This window comes from Octodon degus, unplaced genomic scaffold, assembly GCF_000260255.1.
Source record: "Octodon degus isolate 3935 unplaced genomic scaffold, OctDeg1.0 scaffold00184, whole genome shotgun sequence".
In the NCBI taxonomy this organism is placed as follows: Eukaryota; Metazoa; Chordata; class Mammalia; order Rodentia; family Octodontidae; genus Octodon; species Octodon degus.
In genome coordinates this window covers 398,080-420,541 of record NW_004524760.1, presented here as the reverse complement: position 1 = coordinate 420,541, position 22,462 = coordinate 398,080, and the positions used below count along the sequence as shown (strand labels likewise).

The 22,462-nt window shown below is 52.6% G+C and overlaps 2 protein-coding genes across 21 annotated transcripts in view; both read right to left on the bottom strand.

Annotated features, from left to right (window-relative positions):
• The window catches only part of Nrxn2 (neurexin 2), a 112,150-nt gene extending 98,300 nt beyond the window's left edge, over positions 1-13,850 (bottom strand). For all 12 annotated transcript variants that reach the window (XM_004643751.2, XM_004643749.3, XM_023703905.1 and 9 more), the window contains exons 1-2: positions 13,674-13,850; positions 4,118-5,048 (exon numbers count right to left, since the gene is read on the bottom strand). In XM_004643751.2, the coding sequence (XP_004643808.1) occupies positions 4,118-4,841 (724 nt within the window). In that variant the 5' untranslated portion in view covers positions 4,842-5,048; positions 13,674-13,850. The remainder of the gene's footprint in view (positions 1-4,117; positions 5,049-13,673) is intronic.
• A 3,978-nt stretch (positions 13,851-17,828) lies between these two features.
• Rasgrp2 (RAS guanyl releasing protein 2) overlaps positions 17,829-22,462 on the bottom strand; it is a 16,110-nt gene continuing 11,476 nt past the window's right edge. For 8 of the 9 annotated variants that reach the window (XM_023703983.1, XM_023703978.1, XM_023703981.1 and 5 more), the window contains 5 exons: positions 20,081-20,222; positions 19,813-19,849; positions 19,054-19,230; positions 18,196-18,266; positions 17,829-18,045 (listed from right to left, as the gene is read on the bottom strand). In XM_023703983.1, the coding sequence (XP_023559751.1) occupies positions 18,208-18,266; positions 19,054-19,230; positions 19,813-19,849; positions 20,081-20,222 (415 nt within the window). In that variant the 3' untranslated portion in view covers positions 17,829-18,045; positions 18,196-18,207. The remainder of the gene's footprint in view (positions 18,046-18,195; positions 18,267-19,053; positions 19,231-19,812; positions 19,850-20,080; positions 20,223-22,462) is intronic. The other variant, XM_023703985.1, reaches the window with a different exon arrangement.

The following is a 22,462-nucleotide window of genomic DNA, read 5'->3' as shown; positions in this document are numbered from 1 at the left end:
AAAAAAAAAAAAAAACCTATGAATACCTCCTCGTAGTGCACACATTCCACTACTTTCCTACCTTTCTCAGCAAGGTGTACTCAGCCTTATACATCTGCACCCCAGTTCCACACAGTCTCACACACACCTGCACACCCCTTCTTCCTAGATCATCTTTCAGCTTGTTTCAAACAATACACACACACACACAGACACACACACACACACACACAGACACACAGGTGACACCAGGAAGCAGACACACAAACCATTGTAAAATCTCAGCCTACTCTTTCCATGCTTTGGCAGACAATCAGCAACAGGTACACAGACTCTGTTATTAATACTTAGTTTTGTCTTCAAGTTTGTGTGGCCAGACATCCCTAGAAGTAAAAAAAAATAAAAAATAAAAAATAAAAAAATAAAAAAAATAAAATTCTGGCAGGTTCTCAATTGATGGATAAGCCCAGACACCAGGAAGCAGGGATCCAAAGGATCCACAAACCGATATGGACACCAAGCATCGAAGGCAGACTGGTTCATCTTGTGTATAAAGCTAAATCTATTTTTCTAATGTATATTTTATTAACCACAATGGCAAATATAACATCAAAGTCATCTAAAAGCTTTCCAAATCCACTGGAGCTTTGAGTCATTTATTTTCCCAATAAGCAAATACAAAAATAATAACTACTATTTGGAAGGAGTACTGTGAATTACTGACGTTTAAAAATATGCCCTCAAGCTAGGTACAGTGGAGTACACCTGTAATCTCAGCACTCAGGAGGCTGAACCAGGAGGATGGTCCTGAGTTTGAGGCCAGCCTGAACTGCATAACAGAACCCTGTCTCAAGAATAAAATTAAGGGGCTGGAGAGATGGCTCAGTGGTCTAAAGCACCTACTTAGAACAAGCTTGACAAAGCACAGGTGACCATGTTCGATCCCCAGCACCACATGCCAGCCAGCCCCGCCCCCTGGTGGGCTGAGCTGGCCACACACACACACACACACACACACACACACTAAAAGTAAAAAAAAAAAAAAAAGAATAAAATTAAAATAAAATAAAAAGGCCTCAACTGGGCATAGTGTCATACACATATAATCCCAGCCCTCAGGAGGCTGAGGCAGGAGGATCAAGGTTAGCCTAGGCTATATAGTAAATTTAAGGCCAGTCTGAACTACATAACAAGACCATCTCTCAATACAACAAGAACAATAACAATGTTCTCAATTTCAGAAAAAGTTGGAAACCACTGAAAGCAGGTAATACTGAAGTAACTGGAACTTCCAGGGAAGTTTGAAGACTGAGAACTGCTCAGAGGTCAGGAGCCAGACTCACCTTAAAGCCTTCCTGTCTTCATCCCAACCAACAGTGGGGTCCTATGCCCTTTCTCCCTGGCTAGATAAAAATGTACTAGAAGAGGTATAGTGAGCACAGGATATTACAGAGCTACCTTGGAAATAAGGAATAAATATAAAGTGAAGAAATGAGGTGTGGGGTAGGCAGAAGAAGGGGACCAGTAGAGTAGTTGTGCCATAATCTCCAGGTTCAGTCAGTGTCTACAGCCTCCCCTACAGCTACCACGCTATAAATCTGAAAATATGTATACATATGGCCTTACCTCAAGCCTCTATTCTCTTGAATACTTACTATTATAGCTCTTCATTCATCGTACAAATCTTTATCAGACACCCACTAAGTGCCTGGTACTATATTAGGTGGTGAGAACAGAGGTGAATAAAGACACATCTTGCCCTTTTATCACAGACAAAGCAGCACTCTCTCAACATATCACACTCACAGACAAACACACACCATATACACACAGGCAATGCTACCTCTACCAGCTGTCTGACACCCACCCAAGATCTCTTTTTCTTTTTCTTACAAATATACACAAAATGGGACACACATACACACACACACACACACACAAACACACACCCATCTCTCTCAGCTCCATCACAGCTAATGCACACCTAGCATACTCATTTAATACCATTTCAAACACATTCACTCAAACATATCTTATACACAATATAACAGGCATTCTGAAGCACATACTTTATTTGGCTCACTGGAAAGCTCTGCTCACTTTCAGAGAATGGACTGACCAGAATGCCTCTGTGTGCATTCCTCATACATCCAGGCCCAAGTTAGCCACAGTGAGCCCATGGGCCAGTTACTATACCCTTCCGTAGCCTGAATTTCCCTTCCATCAAATTATTAGAATGGTTCATCTTATTTTCTCAGGAAGGTTTGGTGGGATAGAATCATAGGAACAAAAAATAAAAATAAGGTCCTGGAAAGATTTTTTTTCATAAATTCCAGGTATCTTACGAAGGCCTCACATTCAACCACATATTTGTGGGAACCTGCACACAAACTTACAGCTGTGTACTGCTCACCCCACGAGACACTGGGCTCCTATCAATAGGCTGTACTGTTCAGACAGACCCATTCACACATAAAATACGTGCTGCCAGACACTCGGGCCTCAGCACATGAGACACAATTTCACAGTTTAGGGAGCACCTGAACTCCCTGGAGAAAAAGCAAGAAGGTGTCAGATTAACTTAATACACACAATTCCTGAAAGTACATCCCACAGCCTTGTACAAATAATGCCACAAAAACAACCCCAAGCCCACAATTACAAATACACAATTAAAACCTACAGACCTTAACATCTCCCAAGGTTGTTCACATGCACACAGCCATGGGGTCATGGGGACACCCATTCCCTTAGCCTCACTAGTTTGTAGACATAAACATCACACACACACCCTCCCTCAAAGACCCTTCCTCCTACAGGATGAACACACACACATACACAACCATCCAGTGAGCCACACCTTCAAGAGGTACTAGAGAGAGGAAAGCATGCTTGACAGCACATCCTTCCTGGCAAAGGAGCTACCATCTCCAAAAATGATAGGGAACCTGTCCCTTATACCCTCAGCCACCCCAAGGTTAAGGAGGTCTTGAATGTCCTGCCTTTCTTCATTCTCGATAAAGACACAGTGCAGCCCCAGCTCTACCTTCCACCCTCCTCCCTTCACAACAAACACCCCCCCCAGCTGGGTTGTGGGGCTCAAACTCCCTCCCCAAGGCTCTATTCCATATTTAATCCTACGTCCCAGGCTGCCAGGATTCAGAGCCCTTCGCTCCACAGGCTACACTAGCCTCCCTTCTAGTTCTTGTACTGAGAGAAATGCCTGCTTTCCTGAACCTCACCAACTGCCAACCCCTGGCCAGGAGCGTCTGCCCCACACACACACATCTTTTCTTCTCTGGGCCAGGTGATAGATAGGTACATTCGGTTCCGGTCGTCCTGCTGAGGACGGGCACGGCCTCACACTCTATCCTCGCTCACCCGCGCTCTTGCCCAGGTCCTCCTGGTTCAAGTCAGGCCTCACAAGCCCAGCCTTTCCCCTCCGCCCTCCTACCCTCAGACTCACAGAAAAGGGGAAGGAGGGACACCGGAAGTGCCCAGACCCTCACGGGCTCCGCCCACAAGGCCTGCCCCTCTCTATCATAGGCACACCCGGTTCCTCACAAGTCCTTCCACAGGTCCCACCCCCGTCTTACAGGACCCACACACACAGGTCCCACCCACACAGGTCCCACCCAGACCAGCCAGACCAGCGCTGGAGGTCCCAAAAGGACTCTACAGGCCTCTCCTCCAACAGAGAATCCCACCAAGGTAGCATCAAAGCCAGCTATACTTGCCTTCCCACACATGCCCCACTCACTACCCTTCCAGACCCCACACACGACCCCATCGGCTCCCCTACCTCGCGCCGTACAGGCCCCACTCCCGGGTCCAAAGACCCCACACACAAGGCTTCACCTACTGTCTCTCGCAGGCCCCTCTCACATGACCTCCTCAGCCCCCTCAGACCCAACTACACCTGCTACCAAAACTAGCCAGGGGACGCACACCAGCCACGCCCACGTTGCCACGCCCACACGCGCCAGCTTCCAGCCCGCGGGTTCCAGCTTACGTCAGCCTACGGACCCCCGACTTCGCAGCCCCTCATGCCCCACTGGCTCCCTCACAACGAGCCCGAGCCAGGAATCCCGACCCCAGAGACCCCAGCCCCACACACGCGCGGCTGCCTGGGACTCACCTTCGCTGCAGAACTTGCCGCCGAAGCCTGTATGGCTGCAATCGCAGCCCACCTCGCCGGGAGCCAACACGGTGCAGAGCCCGCCATTGGCACAGGGGTTGCGCGCGGGCGCGCACAGCGGGTCGGCTGCCGCGCCGCGCAGGCCCTGGCTGCCCAGCAGCGCCGGGGGCCGCTCGCCCAGCTTCAGGTTGGCCAAGAGGCCGCGGAAGGGCGGCTCATACTTTGCAGTGCTGAGCGTGAGCGCCGAGAGGCGCACGTCCGGCGGAATGCCGCCCACAAACAGGTCGCTGGCCACCTGCATCTCGCGCCGCTTGGAGCGCACCTCGGCGGCCCGGGCCTCGCCATCCACCGCCAGCGCCGTGCGTCGCGCGTCGCGGGTCAACAGCACCATGTGCCAGCGGTCGTCCGCCACTGGCGTGTCCAGCTGCAGCGTGGCCGGCTCCGCGCAAGAGAGCGTGAAGCGCAGCCGCAGGCGCCCGTCTACCAGCAGCAGCTCCAGGAAGTCGCAGTCACCGCCATCGTCTAAGTAGAGCAGCAACGCGCGCGTGGCATTGGTGCGCAGGCTGAAGCTGAGCTCGCCGCTGCTCGCCGCGCCCGCCCAGCGCGCATAGCGAGCCCATTGCCCGGGGCCGCCGCCGAACTCCAGCCCGCCCGCGCCCGCCGCCAGCACGAGCACAAGCAGCAAGAGCGGCGGCGGCGGTCGCCACCGGCTCCCGGGCGCCATGCCTCGGGCGGCCCCGGCCCCGCTCGGATTTCAGAGCCGCGAACGCATGGGGCGGGCAGGGGGCCGGGCGCCCCCCGCGCCGAGCGGGGCTGCCTCGCCTGCTCACAGCGCCATGGGCCCGGTTGCGGAGCAAGACTCGCGCGCAGGCCCGGCGTAGACGTCCCCCGGGCGCCGCGGGAGCTCTGACGGTTGCAGGGGGAGGGACGCCTGCGGGGAAACAGAGAGGAGAGCGTTAGTGAGGGGCTCGGAGGGAGGGGCCCGCCAGTGGTGGTTCCCCAACCCCCATCCCACCTGTTTCCCTTTAAGACAGGCACCAGCCTGCAAAAGATCTGGAAGCAAGAGATGCCCTCAGGGAGCAAGTACGCAGGGGCCAACACTTGCAGAGAGATGGTACTACTCACTGGGGGCTTTATTAGTTTAAGGCCAGAGGTGATAGCCAAGAGTCCAGCAGGAGTCCAAGCCAGCTCCCCTCACACTAACCCTACCAAAGGACCCTAGCGTCAGCACCAAGGCCAGCTCCTTAGGTGCAGCTGAGGACTCCACTAGAGGGTGGCCCGGCCCCTTCTCTGAGCTGCCCAACCTCTGTCCAAGGCTCCCACCTCCAGCCACGAATCACTTGCTTCCATCAGTTCTTGATGCTGGATAATAAAGTTGCTAAATAATTCATTGAGATTAATTAATTGTCAATGGTATCACTGCCTAACCAGGCTAGGAATGGGGTAGAAGCCAACTAGAAGCCAGGTATCCATGCCCTCAAGCCCTCTCCACTCCTGTAATCCAGTTTCAGATCTCCATGCCCCTCACCCAAATCACTCTTCCTGTCCTGGGCCCTAATTCACCAGGCCCATTCCTCCTTAAACAAATCTGCCTGTCACCCTCAACTTCCAGTTCCTGGTCCTCTGCCTCAGGACTGACCCTATTACCTGGGTTCTCCCCTACTCCTCAGTTCTTCCTGGCCCCTCATCCAGGGATAGAGGAGATACCAGGAGGCAGGCAGGTTCATTTGCATAAAATTGCCTTTCTGAAATGATTACCCTTGTAACTGGCTGTCAGAGAGCAATTTATACCCCACAACGGGGAGGGGAATTTGCATCTCGTTAAACTCCCAGTCGTAATTATTTATATCCAACAACCCTCCTGAATATTGCATTGATTTTATTTTGGGGAGGGAGGGAAGGAGGTGGAGAGAAGCAGGGAGGGACCAGAGTTTAGGAAGAGACAAGGAAAGATGGTGGCAGGGAAGGAGAGAAGCATGTTAGAAGTGGCAGAGATGGAAAAGTAATGGGGAAGAAAGGGGTCTGATGGAGAGAAAAGAGAGAAGATTGAGAAATTAAATTGCAAATTCAAACAGCATTTGTCAAGTCACTGAATCTTAGACATTTTTACAAATGTCATTTTACTTAATCATTAATACTTGGAGAAATCCATATGGAGAAGTCTGGGGACTTGCCCAAGGTCACACAGACAGTCAGCAGGGGCCTAGGTTTCATATCCAAGTCTGTCCAACTCCAGCACACCCAGGAAGGTGACAATGGACAGGACAGCCACATGTAGCTCACAAAGATGGGAACCAAAGAAAATAAGGCCAGGACAGTGGAAACAGAGGAGGAGCTGGGGGCAGAGCCAGAGAGCTATGTGGGAGAAAGTTGAGGTAGGAAAAGAGAAAGCTAGAGTCCTCCCTAAAAAACCATAGTGAGCGAATGAGCAGAGTCACAGGAAGGCAGGAGTGGTTCAAGTGACACAAGCAAAAAGGAAGATGGGCAGATAAATTTCAAGCCATCAGTAATGTCTAGGGAGACATCTCTAAGAGACCTGCAAAACCCAGTCCTTCCTTCTCAACTCCTTCCCTGTGGCTCTATTTGCCTGCCCCCCCCATCACATGAGCACTCCTTTGGGGGACCTAACTGTTCTCTCCCAATGCCCCTCCAAGAATTGCCCCTTCCCAAGCAAGAAAGAGAAGATCCAGGCCTGCAACCCCCCCCCCACAACACTGTTGGGTTATATATAGCTTGCCACTGCCTCTCCTCATTGGGTAATGGAGATAATTAACATGCGCGGGCTAATTAGCCAATCAAATTAAATGCAGCACCTGCTCCCAGCCTGATTGATGCCCTCACCCCCCAAACACACACACATATGCACCACCACCCCGGCCCAGGGCAGGGGAAGGGGATCCCTGAGGCTTTGGAAAGGAAAAGCCAAAACTCCCCTTCCTCTATATAAGGGACAGCTAGAGACCACCCTAACAGACACCCAGACCTTCTGGCCAGAAGAAAAGTCATCTCTCTCCCACTCCTGTAGGAATCTCAGCCTCAACCTGGCATGCCCAAGTTTCATCTGGGCCTTCACCCCACCCTCACCCCCAGATACTATTTTGGGAAGGGAATTAATTACTGATTTCCACTGATGGAGGGAATAGGACTGTGTCCTGCTGTCTACCCTTCCCACCTATCAGAAGGGATAGTATCCTTTCCCCTGCCCCACCCCCACTCAGGGGTCTGTCATGCTTACATTCCCCACCCTCTGTGGAGATGAAAAGGGGTCCTTGGGAGAAGCACCAGGCAGGGTCTTCCTCTGTTCAGGAAGTTAGAGGTAGACAAAAAGACAGTGGGACTAAGCCTCCAGTGGCTGGGAGGCAGGCACCTGGGTCCTGAGTGTCCAGGGCAGGTCACCTATTGGGGGGAGGGTACAAAGTGGGTGAGATTCCAGGAGGAAGGGTTCCACTGGTTTGGGTGTGGATGGGGAGTGGAGGATTGCCATGTGCAGGCAGGCACAGGTCTGTGGGCAGCATGGGGCAGAGGCTGGGCTTCTGCGGTGCCTCCAGGGAGGGGCGAGGGCAGGGTCTGGGCCCTCGGCCCCTCTGGGCTCATTACTCATTCTCCCCACAGCCCACAGCTCTGCAGCACAGGAGGCCTGGCTCTGTGCCTCAGGCATGGGGCGACAGGGCCAACCACGAAGAAGCGAAGCGCTGGCCCTCCCCAGCCCTCTCTCTCTCTGGGAACCCAGAGAGACCCTTGGGGCAGCTTTAGGCTTACAAAGCAGAGACAGCCCCAAGGGGAGCATGACTAAATGGACACCTGGGTCCTTTCCACCCCACCCCACCTCAGTCTACAGTGCCCAGGACTCCTGCAACTGCACACTGCTCCTCTCAGTCTCCCCCATCCCACCTCCAGACCACCTTGCTGCAGTACACAGGGGCTCTTGCTGGCCAGGGATGCCCAGCTTTTTCAGCACCTACTGCTCAGCTCTGTGGCTTTGGCAGCAGCCTTGGCCCCAGGGATCTGCTCCCCGGGGGCCACAGCCATTGCCTTGCATAACTTCATCAACTAAATGGTCACCACCCCCACAGGGTCCAGCACTGTTCCCCCAGACTCATGCTTCTGCCCCAGTACTCACTGCCAGTGCTGGGATACTGCCCAGAGTCACCCAGAGTACCCTGGCTCCTCACAGTGCCAGGCCACTGCACACTGCCAGCCCAGCTGGCCAACAGCCACACTCCTCTGGGAAGCTGACCTCTCCCACGGGAAGAATCCTGGGCTTCTGCACCCAGGCAGTGCCTTGCACCCTCTACCCACAGATGGAATTGGCAGCTTTGGGCAACTGGTGACATGCAGGAGGGGCTGGGGGTGGGATGACAAGGCCACCCTCAGAGCCTCCAACTACTCTCTCCCTCCCTATACCTTCTCCTGACAACTATTCTAGGTCCCCCTGAGCCAGACAGCCTCCTCCTCATCTTCCCACAGCCCAGAGTGCTACTGTAGATGGATGGGGGTGGCAACTTCCGGGCTCCCCAGCACTTTGTCAGGTGCCAGGCCAGACCCTCTCATGTCCCCACGTGTTACTTGTCCTCCAGGCTCTAAGAAGCAGTTTTGTCAACCAGGCTCAAGACAAAGCACTCAGGTTAGCAGCCTGAGTTTCTGTGTGTCGTGAGTAAAGGGGCTATTGCCCTAAATCCTGTGGCCATGCACAAAGGCTGCACTGCCCAGACGCTGCAGGGCAGTAGCAGGCTTAGAGCTCACCCTTCACTCTCTGGGCCTTCACAAGGAACACTGCCTGGGACTTGGAGCACAGTCACCCAGGACTAAAAACAGGACCCTCAGCACCCATGGGATCCTCTCACTGTCTTTTTCTCTCATATACCACACACACACACACACACACACACTTTTAATTTGGAAACTGAATCCCAGAAAGGGACAGGGACCAAGAAGGGTTCACACAGAAGAGTAAGACTAGAAGACCCAAGGTCACTCCCTTCCATTCTAGATGTTCCCACTGCACCCGCTGCTCCAACCCAGGACCTGCCTGCCCAGAGGTCCCAGCCCTCACCAGTGCAAAGTGGGCAGATACATGTGAAATCTGGAGTGGGAAAGTCCATGCCTACTCAGCACAGCCCCCACATCATTCACCCGGCAGAACCCCTGCATTCACCCTCTCTGGTCAGCCTCATGCTACACACACACACACACACACACACACACACACACACCCCTTCAGCTGTGGGAACACCAGCCTCACTCTGGCTCTCCTCCTCATGCCAGCTTCCTCTCACGCCAGCTGGGAGCGAGACAGCAGGGGCCTCCCCTGGCACCAGGGAGGAAGAGCTGGGTTTACACACATTACTGGTGGCCCCAGAAGGCAGCCATGGACAGGTGGGAAAAGTGCGTGTTCTAAGGGGGAGATTTTGGCTTAAACTAAAGAAAGTTGCTGGCAACCCAAACCATGCAGCAGTAGAGTGGGCCGTGGAGGGTGAGTTCCCAGGCTGTGGAGGTGTGTGAGCTGAGGCGGGTGACTACTGCTCAGAGAGGCTTAGAAGGGGCTTCTTGAATCATGAGGCATGGGGCAGGTGGAATCAGGCTGTTTGAGTCTTGAGGTCCCTCAGGTTCAGAAGGTTTTGTGGGGGCACACTGTCCTCTCTTAAACCCCAGGCAGGACAAGACAGCAAACAGTTCTTAACCCCCACTCCTTCCTTCCTCCTGGCCCTGACGACTTAGCACAGCTAAGGGAAGATCTGGACAGATCTAACTATACCCAGTTAGAGGCTCAGCAGTGAAGGAAAGCAAAAGAGTACAGTGGTTATAGGCACTGGCTCTAGAGCCCAGCCTCTGATGCCAACTCCACCTCAATCTAGCTGTGTGACTTTTGGCAAGCTACTTAGCTTCTCTGGGCTTCAGTTTCCTTATGAATAAAATAAGGATAATAATAGTGTTGTCAGAATTAGAATTAGTGTGTTTAAAGCAGTTAGTAGAGTCTTTAGCATAGACTAAAGTGTGAAAAAGTGAAAACTCCTTGTCTCAGCCTTTTTACCAAGCCTTTTGCAAAACTACATGTGTCTAATGTTTCTTTAGATTCTCACTGGGGCCTTGTGGGAGACTAACAAGACACAGACTACTGCTGCCCCCTTTCATATAGGAGGACAGTGACAGAGAAGAGAGGGACCCACAACAGAGTTGTGACTCCACTTCAGTTTCTTCCAACCTTAATGCCTCATCTGCTAGAGCCCAAGGAAGAGGCAAAGGGACAAAAAGTCATGAAGACCAACGGGAGTAGACCAACTGGAAGGGCTGGGGGACAGTGGAGTGCTTGCAGGTCCTTGAGCAGGGCTCAGTGGGCACACAGAGAAGCAAGAAGGCACTGGGGACAAGGGCAGCTTCAGCTGAGTATGATGAGGCTGTTACCAGCTGTGTGGAACTGAGAAATGGAGGGTTGGGAACAGGAGTGCACAGAATGGCTTAGTAGAGTGGGGGCTGGAGCCCAGGTGCCTGGAGCCTTAAGGGTAGGCAGTAGGAGAGATAAGCACACTGAGTGTCCCTATGCCATGCACAGCTGGGGCAGGGCGACCTCGGCAGGGGCACCCAGCAACACAAGGGACAGACGGTTTCCAGGGGCAGCCCAGTGAGTAAGCCTGAGGTGCCAGGGAATGTTCATAAAAGTATCCATGGCAGGTGTGCATGTGTGTGCACATGTGTGTGTGCACATGTGTGTGTGCATGCATATAGGAAGACTTATGGTAATAATAATACAAATATAGCTACTGCTTACCAGGGGCCTGGCAAATATATTAAATGAAAGTTCACAAAGCAAGCATGCAGTAGGTGCACGATAAACAGCTGTTATTACTATTATTACCACTGTGATCAATTCAGCTGGTCTTTGTCACATCTTGTAAGGTAGGTATAAGAGTGCCCATTTTACAGATGAAGAAAGTGAGGGGCCAAGTAGAAGCTTCATCTTCCCCTCCCTGTATTACATTGTGGTGGCAGCAGAACAGCAGTTTTGTAAATGACAGTGAGACACCACGCACTTTCATTTGTTGAATGAGGCTCAGGCCACCAGTAACCCTGTCAGTATGGAAGGATCAGGATGGGAGAGCACAGGACAGATGGAGATGCAGGGTGGGTGGCAGTGTGGACACACATGGGTTGTTCCAGGGGGTTGGGCGGAGAGTTGCCAATGAATGGGCAGTGAGTTTCCAGTGCTAGTCAGGGGTTGTGCAGGAGCCCGGGTATGGCTGGGATATACTGAGAGACTGTGGTCATGTTCAGGAGGGATAGGAAGGCTTGGGACTTGTGGGATTCTTTAGGATAGGAAGGTAAGAGAGTGACAAAAATGAAATGGAAGACAGATCTGGCGGCCAGGTATAAAGCCTGCATGTACTTGCTGGTGTGCACATGCATGTGCATACTCACAGGACTGGAGCAGACGGCTCAGGACCCAGAGTAGCACATGGCTGTAACGGTGCACCCAGAAGGGAGCTGGTGTCTAGAAAGGGTGTGTGCTAGGCACGTGTACCTGGGAGGGAGGTATGTCATGTGTAGCCTGGCACAGTCGTACTGAGAGCTGCAGCGGTGAATGGGTGGAAAGGAGACTGTGTTTGTCTAAGGGTAAGGGCTGGCAGTGCTGTCCAGGGCTCTGAGGACATGCAGAGGCCAGACGTGTGTGGTGTACATGAAAGCAGGGATCCTGGGGGAGGTCTTAGAGGCAGGAGGCAACGTAGCAATCTCCTTGGGCGGGGAGTGTGGGCGGTATGCTGCCAGGAGGTGTACTGTGTACACAGGTATGTGTGCCTGTGTAGGTGTGTGTCTGGGTGAGTGCCACCGAGCATGTATATCTGTGTCAGGATGTCTGTGTCACTGGTAAGGTTGGGCTGGATGGAGCAGTTGGACTTGGATAGAGATTGGGCCTACAAGGGAAACAGAGGTCCCCAGCAGCCTATACAGAGCCTAGGCCCCTCTTCCCAGGAGTCCCTTGTCATGTGGATTCAGCCCTGGCCAAGGAGCCCAGAGAAGCCCAAAGCTCCTGGGAAGAACTCCCAGTGGCCACTGCCCACTGAACTGATCAGTCCCTCCCACCGCAGCATAGCTGAGGCCAGGATGGGTCTGAGAACACTTCCCCCGGCAGGGACCCAAGGCCACCAGACTCAGCCTTGGATGGCAGCCTTCCAGAGACATCCCTGGAAGCAGGTGTTAGGTACCTGAGGGGCTGAAGCACCCACAAACCAGAAGGCCCCACACTTAAGGAACCAGCTAACCTCCCTTCTCTCTTTCTTCCTTCCTGCTCCCTTCTCTTTCTTCTTCCCTGGCAGAAGACAAGAACGTAAAACCCTGAAGTTCACCCTCCCCCAGAAGGAACGCCCAGACACTGGGAAGGTGGACAGGATGGAGGGACAGGAATAAATAGAATATCCTCACCCACCTCAACACACACAGAAAACAGGTCTATGGAAGCTCCCAAAGCAGTCAAGAGGGCTGGCAAAAGGAGACCCACCCCCTAGTATTTACTTCATCACTGCTCGCCTGGCCAGTCTCCCCCTTCACCTCTAGGAACCCAGACACAGCCCCTCCCATCCATGCCTTGCTCAGTGAGGCACCGAATGCCCTCTCCCAGGACTCAGGAGACAACTGCACCCCGCCCCTCAAAGCTAATTTTACCTCGGAGAACCCATCAAGGGTTCAAGGGCTCATACTCCAGCCCAGAGAACCTAGGACACACTGCTCCCACCGCTCGCTGGGGGAGGCTGGGACATGAGAAATGATCCCCTCCTCTTTAGGGGTGGGGGAGCAGCCTAGGCCTTGCAGCTTCCTCTCCCCCTGCAGCACTCTGGCCAGAACCCTGTCGCCGCCCCCAGCGCATTCCCACCCCAGCAGAGCCCCCTCCTACTGCTTTCCCAGTCTCCCCTCTTCGCCCCCAGCCTTCCCCCGCAAGCTTCCGCTCCTTTCCCTCAGCCCCCTATCCTGTCCAGCTCTCCCCAGCTGAGACCTCTCTGCCTCCCGCACCTTGGCACCCTCCCCTCTGCCCCCTCCCAATAACCTCCTCTCCCCTTGGCTCCCATCCCCCAGTGGAGCCCGGTCCTCAGCCCTCGGCCTGGCCCCTGCTCCTTCCCTTTCCACTTCAGTCTAGCCCCCTCTCCGTCTCCTCCCACGAAGCCCAGTTCCTCGTCGGTCTCTCCCCTGCAGACCCTTCAGAGCACAGGAGCTCACAGCCCCTCCGGCCCAGCATTGCTCTCGGCTGCTGGGGCGAGCACAGACCGCGGAGCCCCCTCAGCACCCCTCTCACAGCCCTCGGGGTTCCCATGTTCTCTCCATCCCTTCCCCCAAAGACCCACCCTCCAGCTCCCTCCTTTCGCCCCAGCCCAAGACCAATGCCCCCTCCACAGGCGCTTCCGACCCTCAAACCCTCCACCACGGCTTCGTCTCCTCTCTGTCACTTCTCAGCTCGGCGCCCCCGACCCCTAATCCCACCTTCCTGTCTCCCCCTGTCCGATCGCTCCCCTCCCCCGATCGGCTCCCGCCCCCCACCCGGCTCCGCCGCAGCCCCCCCTCCCCTCCGTACCTTTTCTGGGAGCTCCAGGAGCTGGAGGGTGGGGATCCCACCTCAGAGGCCGCCCCGTCTGCGGCGGATGACAGAGCTGGGGCCAGCGGCGTCGGCCGCCTCGCGCCTCTCCGGTTCCCCGCCGCGTCCCCGCCCGCCCCGCCGCGGCGCTGCTCCGAAGAAGACGCTCGCGAGTCAGGCCGGCTGCTCCCGCCGCCGCATCCCTGCAACACCGACTGACGGCAGCAGCCGCGCCGGACCCGCCCCTCGGTCGCACGCATTGGGTCGCGCCGCGCTAACGGACGACCACTGCAGCCAATGGGAAGGCGCAGAGGCCGCCGATTCCCAGCTCCCCAAGCCCCTCCTTCCCTCCCCCGTGCGGGACCCCGGCATCCCGGCCTCTGGGCATCAGAACCTGTCAAGCTTCGCAAGCTTCTTATTCCGGACGCCACAGTCCCCGCCAAGTAGACCCCCAGCTCAACTTGTCTTTCGGGAACCCAGGTGCCCTAGCCTTTTACCCATTGGGTCGAGCCCTCACGTGCGGCACCCCACCCCTTTCCTGGCCCGCGGGTACGTGTTGAGGCAGCGCCCAAGGCTGGACTAGCCAAAGGAGAGCCTTGAACCCAACTTGGGGCACCCATGCAGGGCTTGGTCCGCAGCGCCCTCTGCTGGCTGCATCCAGGGGCAGGCTCGGGCTGCGGAAACTCCAGTAAGGAGACCCTGGCTGCAGGGGGCTCTCTCTACCCAGCCAGTTTCCTCTCTCACACTACCCTGGGGCCTCCTGGTTGGGGGTCCCCAGAACTGAGGAGGGTGGGCCTTTGCTGGCCTCAGGACAAAACATTGAAGAGAAAAGCACAAGTGGAGAAGGGGTAAGCTTAGGCACTTGAGGTTACCCAGCCCTGCCTCAAGACAGTCCCAGAGTTTGGGGTCAGACTGTCCTGTCTGGAAGCCTGAATTGGCTATATATGCCTGGTCGCTGAGGAACCCCTATTTTCTGCTCCTCCTACGAGCTTAAAGGGTGGTTCTAAGTTGCAGGTCTTCTCTGTAGGGACATCCGTGGCAGCATGCCTGGATCTGAGTGTGGGAAGGGAACACCTCTTCAGGTAATGGATGCAAGCTGGACCTAACAGCTACCTAGGGCATATACCACTAAGTAAATTGAACATTGGACTTCTGAATGAGGCAGTGTTTTTTTGTGTGGGTGTGTAGGTGTGCATATACTAGACTATTTTGCCAGTTCACTCCAAGATCCTAATTTCTGTTGCAGGATCGGTGATCTGCACAGCCAGGGGTAGTTGGTATTTCTTTAGCCAGAGGAAATATGCAGGAGCACAACCACTGGTGCATTTGTATGCACATGGGCGCATACTCACAGCCATGCACACCTATCCAAGTACCCAAGGCATTCCAAAAAGATACAAAGGGACACCTGCAGAAATGTTCCACCATGGTAAAACTCACTTGTGCACACGTTGTATCTGTACAATCAAGGGCAACCTCATGCCCAGGGAAACAGTGCACACAGGAGACCTGCCCACAGGCCATCCTGCACCTGAGGTACTTTATAAAATGATCAATTACATACTGAGCTGGTGAATAGAGATGCCCCTGTCCAGAGAGGACCTCCTTCTCCAGCTGAGGGTCAAAAAGAAAACATCCCAGATTGCAAGGGTATTTCTTAGAGAATAAAAAGGGGGATCTCTGATGAGCTCCCAGACTTGGGGTCTACTCTGACCTTGGAAAGACTATCAAGCTATGCTCACCAAGGCCACTGGAGGAACCATAGAATGAGAACTGCTGAGTCAGGGTCTGTGGATATGAAAGCTCCTGTCTGACCCCACAGCCCACTGCCCACCCACCTCCACTGTTCCTCTTCCTGCAGCTTCCTGACACTCATGCACACATACACATACATACATGCATACACTAGTTCTGTGCAGCAAGCACCAGGGCACAAGAAGAGACAGACAGGTGCAGTGACTCAAAGACAGAACTTACAATGAACCTGGGCAGGGAGGGAGGTCAGGGTGAGCACTTGTTTCCTGTCCCCACTCCAAGCTTTGCCCATCAAGGGCAAGAAAGGTCACCTAGGACCTACTGCACCTCTCTGCCCATCCCTCATCACAGGGAAAGACCTCCATGCAGCTGGGGCCCTCCACGTCAAGGTATACACTATGAACACACAGGTAGCCACCCCAAGTGATATGCTGAGTACACGCCTCTCTCCTGTATGCACAGAGGGGGGACACACAAGGAGAAAAGAGGAGCAAATACAGTGTGCACATCCTTACATACACATATGTACAAAGGTATGCACACACATGTGCAGGTACACACACAATGTGAAGCTCAGACACTGAATTCTGACACATGCAAGTATGAAAAGAAAGGCACACGTCATGTGCCAGGCAGGGCCTACCTGCACACACAGATACATACACACACAAGCACACATACACACTGGGAAGGGGCCAAGCAGGGCTGAGGGTGGGAAGGGGAGCAGACCAGGCTGCAGGGATGGAGGCAGTGCGGGAGGCAGCGGCTCAGGAGCGAGCTGCTCTTCACAACACAATCGCCAGTCTGTTGTTATAGCAACTCAGCCCCCAAATCGTGAAACGGATATTACAGCCTCAAGAGGGGGAAGGATGGGAGGGGGCTGAGTACAGGAGGGGCAGAGCAGGGGACCCAATGAGAGACAGGGCTGAAGCTGAGATGTGACAGAGGAGAAGAGGGTGACCCAAAATAAGGAATAATCCAGAAGGGAATGAGATGGACCAGAAATGGGGATACCTAGGAAAGGCACATTCATGGGAAAGCTGAGGCTCTGCCAGATCCATAGGTATTGTGCATTGCAGGCAGGAGTTGGGGGACTCATATGTCTACCCCAAGACACCCTCAGTTGGAGGAGCTAATATCTGGTTGATATCTGGACTCTCCTGATCCTGGGGACAGCCTGGCCCAGTTCCAGAACCTTTAAGAAACTCCCAGGCCGCCCTCCCCACTGAGATCAGCCTTAGACATGGCCTTAGCCTAATTCAGGTAATGGTGACCCCAAAAACCTCTGTTCTGCAAGCTCAGGAGGGAAGAGAAAGCTGGGTTGGAAGAGACCTCCGGAGACTGAGTGCAGGATCAATATGCATTTCCTCTGGAAGTCACTGTCCTTCCGGCTTGCAGCAGCACCAGGCCAGGAGGCTACATGACCGAGAAGTGCCACTCCCACTGTAGGGAGGCCTGCAAGGCCCAAGGCCCTCTCCACCCATCCCTTCCCCCCCCCCCCCCAGTCACCTCCTCCACCCCCACCAGCGGCTTTCTTCCTCCCAGGATTCCTACCAGTGCACAAGGGTCACTGGAAGTGTTCAAGCAGGGGCTGAAAGGCCACCTGTCAAGCAAGGATTTTTTTTTTTTTTTTTTTTTAGGATGTCACTATGTAGTCCAGACAAGCCTCAAACTTGTGATCCTCCTGCCTCAGCCTCCTGCATACTGGGATTACAGATATGCACTGTCATGCCTCCATGGTAGGAATCCTAAGGAACAGAGCCACTGGGGGGAGGGGGTAACTGTGGGGGAAGGGATGGGTGGAGAGGGCCTAGGGCCTTGCAGCTCAAAGCAAGGGAATTTTGGGCCGGGGAGATGGCTCAGTGGGATAAGCGCTTCCCTGGCAAGTGCAAGGACCTGAGTTCAATCCCTGGTCCCGCCAAAAAATAAAAATAAGGAAAAAAAATCCTTATAGGGGGCCTGCCCTGTAGCTCAGTTCTTTAAGTGGCTGCTTCGGCAAAGCAGTCAGGCTCAGGTTGTGGTTCGATCCCCACAACTCAAGCCAGCCAAACCTGCCCTGAAGGCATTTGGAGAAAAAATAAATAAATAAAAATAAAAGAACCAAGACTCTTAAAAAAAAAAAAAAAAAAGCAAGGGAATTTTGACCATGTGCTAAAGACTCTGGCTATATATGACCACTGAGTCCAACAACTCCAGGGTGCAAAGATATACTAGTATCACAGATTACATCTCCAAGATTTTAGCCTTCAAAAATCCCTATGCTTGGAAGTTTTCTAGTTCTAAAATTCTATCCCTCAAGATTCCAGACTTCCCAAATCTCTCTGGCTAAAAATGCTACACCAAAGATCAGTCCCATAAATACAGCACCCCCACCTCAACCCGGATTCTAGGCTCTGTTAGTCCAGATTAATGACATGGGCCTTTTTATTCCATCTGGAAAATACAAATATTCACAAGAATCTGTACAACCTTGGGGACACCAGCCCTAGCCCTGCCCTCAGTGCATGCCACCCTCACACACCACCTCTAGCCCCAACTTCCCGCCCCAAGCCCCAGGCTGCCTGCTTGAGTCCGAGTCTTTTCTCCAAAGCAGGAATGACTCCATCATCCATTGACACTAGGAAGAGAAAAATAGAGGTTTTGAGGATAACACCATGAACAAGCTAGGAGTCCACCTGCCCAGCCATCTAAATAGAGCACCCATTTCCCTATCATTCCCCCACTCCACCTTCATGGAGGGTCCCAGCATCCAGACAAAAGGACTCACCATCACCATCTGTTACAAGTGGATGTCAAACACTCCATCCTCCACCGTCTGCACCTCCTCTTCCCGGATCTCTGTGAGAACACACTCCTGGGTGTCTATCACCCCAGCAGCCCTTCCTTCTTGAGGGAGGGCCTGCCCCATCCCCACCCCAAAAGCTGACCCATCCAACAAAACCTAGTTCCCTGAATGACCAAATGACCTACGTTTTGAGGCTCTTCATTTTGCCCCAGCTTTTTTGGCAGCCACAGATTTGTCAGTGCAGTTTGTTTAAATGTCAATGCTCTGTATATTTCACATTTTAGACCCCAGCACTTCTGGAAGACTCAATGCAAATGGCTTTATCTTTTCTATTTCTGAGGACTTATGCCAACCCCAACAGTTGTAGTCAACTGCCTCAGACCCCAGCGTAATGTAGTTCTTCAGACCGTTCTCAGGAAAATAATCATCCAGTGAATTGTCATTCAGCAAACAGATTTAAAATCACCAGAGACTCTAAGAGGGCTGCCAGGACTTCAGCAGGGCAAGGGATTTTTCTCAGAACAGCCAAAAAGAGAAATGCAGGCAAATGGCTCACATAACTCCTCCAATCCTTTGCCAGTCCCTCTAACAAAATAGGAGTGTGTCTGGAATTCTGAATTCTTTCACTTTCACCCTTCTTTATAAATCAAGGTCTCTCCTCCCTGCCTCAGAAAGGTCAAGAGCTCCCTGGCCACCTGCTCACCGCTCTGATTCCTCTATGCGGTTCCATCAACAGAAAAGAATCACACACTCTAGATCAGCTTGCATCCTGAATAAGTTAATAGGCTGCCATTGTGGCCCCATCTCCCTCACTCCAGTTGGGAAGAGACTCCCTCTTACCTGGGGGCCTGGAGCCTCGCCTCCCTGGTCGAGGCAGGGAAAAGCTGAAGGCTCGGTGGTGGGCATGTGTGGGAGAGGGAGAGGAGGCAGATCCCTCCAGGCTCATACTCTGGGCCCGGCGCCGGCACTCCACAGACAGGCGGTCTTTGCACTGTTTATGGCAGTTCACACCACAGGCTGGGAAAGAGGACAGGGAGGCCAACCCGGGCTTTCAGTCAGAAACTCTCCATCCTGGGCTGGTGAGATGGCTCAGTGGTCTAAAGCACCTACTTAGAACAAGCTCAGCAAAGCACAGGGACCACAGTTCAATCCCCCAGCACCACATGCCAGCCAGCCCCGCCCCCTGGTGGGCTGAGCTGACCACACACACACACACACACACACACACACACACACACATAAATAAATAAATAAAATTTAAAAAAAAAAAAAGAAACTCTCCATCCTGTCCTGCAGACCTGCACTTCTCCACATGTCCCTTTGCTCATGAGCAGCCGCCCCACCAAAATAAGAGTCTAGTTCCAAAGTGCTCTCTTCATCCTTACTGAAAGTCTACACCCTCTTTTCTGTTGCAGGCCTCACCAGAATACACATCTCTTAAAGGGTGCTGCTCCCTTCACATCAATCAAGATACCTGTCTGGTTCTGAAGTACTGTACTTCTAGACAAGTACCGGTACCCCCACCAAAGTAAAAATCCCCACTCAAGACAGTAATTCACCCCAAAACCTCAGCCCAGCCACCTTTATTTGACATCTTACCTCGGCATTTGAGGCCCTGTTTGTAGATGCCAAGGATCTGCAATAGAGGAGAGGGCCGTGCTAGGGGAGTAGGGATTGGAGGGTGTTGACTACCTTGCCCTTTGAGGGCAGAGACTGAGACTTTCGCGCCCTCCTCAGGGCCAGAGGAGAAACAGCAAGGGAAGAGTCAGGTAGAATAAAGAGGTTTGCCTGGCAGGCCGGGCTCCAGGAGGGGCGGGGCCAGCAGGGGGTGGGGCTCGGGCTCCCGGTTGGTAAACAGGGTGCTCACCAGGGCTTTGCAGTGGCGACAGGCAACCGGGCGCAAGGAGCTGCTCTCCTGGAAGTTGTGTACGAAGCCCATGCGGCCTCCCAGCACCGAGCTGGAGCGCAGGAAGTAGGAGATCATCTCCTCCCGGCTGATGCAGCCATCCCTGAGGGAAGCGGGACACCTCAGCTCCCCCACCCCTACGACCAGCCTCACCCTAGGTGGGGGGCTCCCTACTTATGAAGGGTCCTCCCAGAGATACTAGGTGGCAGGGGACACGTTAGATGAAGAGCCAGACAGATGTAGCAGCTGTCACTAAGGAGTCCTGTAGTCTTGAGCAAGTCACTTTCTGTGAGTCTCGTCCTCAGAGCAAGGGGGTCCTATTCCTGACCTGCCCACTTCACAGATAGCGTGTGCACTTTCGCAGGGGGTCGGCAGTCTAGTTTCCACGCATGCTCTGAGCAAGCCCTGCCAGAGGTGGCCCTGAGCATGAAGAGCTAACTCTCGAGCTCTCACTCTTGCCCTGGAGAGACACTTGTAATTAGGGTTTCGTAGGGCACGTTTCATGTTTATATATTTTCATACACTGCATTATATAATTTTAATAGATAATATACATACGCATATAATATACATCTGCATTTTTAAGCACTGAGGATGAACCTAGGGAGTAGTGCTGAGCTCGATACCCAGCTTTTTTGTTTTGTTTTGTATTTTTGAGAAAGGTCTGGTCCTTGCAATCTTCCTGCCTCAACCCCTTGTACCTGGAATCACAGGTGTGTGCCAAATTGACTACATTAATATTAATTTATGTTATGGGAAAGACAAACATGTGCCCTGCCTGCAGATCTCAGTTCAAATCCCAGCTCCCCTTCTGGGCTGTGTCACCCAGGACTGGCTAATCTCCCTGTGTCTGTTTCCTTGTCTACACATGGGCATAATGACACTTCCTGCACCTCACAGAAGTTTTGAGAGGAGCAAGTACAGGAGATAACACACACAAATATCCCTGTGGGTAGGAAGTCCTCAGCCACTCCCAGCTATTTCCCTCAGGGCTGGCCCTCCCACTGAATTTGGAGTTCCACTATGCGAATTAAGAGATCCTTCAAATCAACAGAACACTGGAACAACAGATGTCTCAGAAAAGTTTATAAAAATGTAAACTTCATACTGTGCATGAAAAACTACATTCTTGATGGATCAAGAACACTGATGAAAAAAATTATAAGTGTCTGAAAAGACAGAAGAGAATCATTTTGTAATCTTGAGGGGCAGAGGGCCTTTCTACACTTAACACAAATCCAAGAAGCCATAAAGGAAAAGACTGACATATTGAACACAGGAACATTTTTAAAACTTTATGTGGTTAAAAACAACATAAATGACAAGGAGAAAATATTTTCAAACACATTCAACAGTGAAGGGTTAATATCCATTAACAGAGACTGTAAAAAAATCAATGAGAAAAAGACTAACAAACTCAGTAGAATAATGGACAATGATTATGAACAATTAACAGAAGAAATAAAAGTGGCCAGTAAAACATATAACTAGATACCCTCCCCCAATCTTTGCATTAAAGAAATGCAAATTAAACCAAGATATCATTTGCCGAAGTGACTAGAAAAACTGAAAAGCTTATTATAGTGTCCACTCTTGGCAAGGAAGTCAGACACAGACACCTGCACACTGCCAATGGGGGTGCAGGCTTGTGCAACCTTGCCTGAGGTCAGCTTGGCAGTCTCTCCTAATTTAGAGTGTGCATGTCTTTTGATCCAATTATCCCACTTCCAGGAATTTCTCCTACAAAAATCCTGGCCTTAGTGCATGGGTACAAGGGTGTTCACAGCAGCACAGCATATAATTACAAAGCAGCGCTGCAACAGTCTACACATCCATCAGCAGGAGGACGGTTAGGTAAATGATGGCCCAGCCACACAGTGCAGGCAGGATTCTGCAGTTGTTCTAAAGAATGAGGTAGTTCTACATGACTCCACATGGAAAGATATCCAGGATAGAGTGGAACACGGAAACAAAAGCATAAAAAAGCTAAGTGTGCAATTCCAGCAAGACAGTGAGAAAGGAAGGATGGACCAATGGACAGACGGACAGAAGGAAGAAAGGAAGAAAGGAAGAAAGGAAGAAAGGAAGGAAGGAAGGAAGGAAGGAAGGAAGGAAGGAAGGAAGGAAACCCCACTGTTCCAAATCTGTGGAGAAGGCTCAGTGGAATAAGCACTTCCCTGGCAAGCGCAAGGGCCTGAGTTCAACACCCGGTTCTGCAAAAAAAAAAAAAAAAAAGCCAGATGCTGGTTTAAAAGATATCCAAGGGCTGGGGAGATGGCTCAGTAGAATAAGCACTTCCCTGGCAAGCGCAAGGGTCTGAGTTCAATCCCCAGTTCCTCCAGA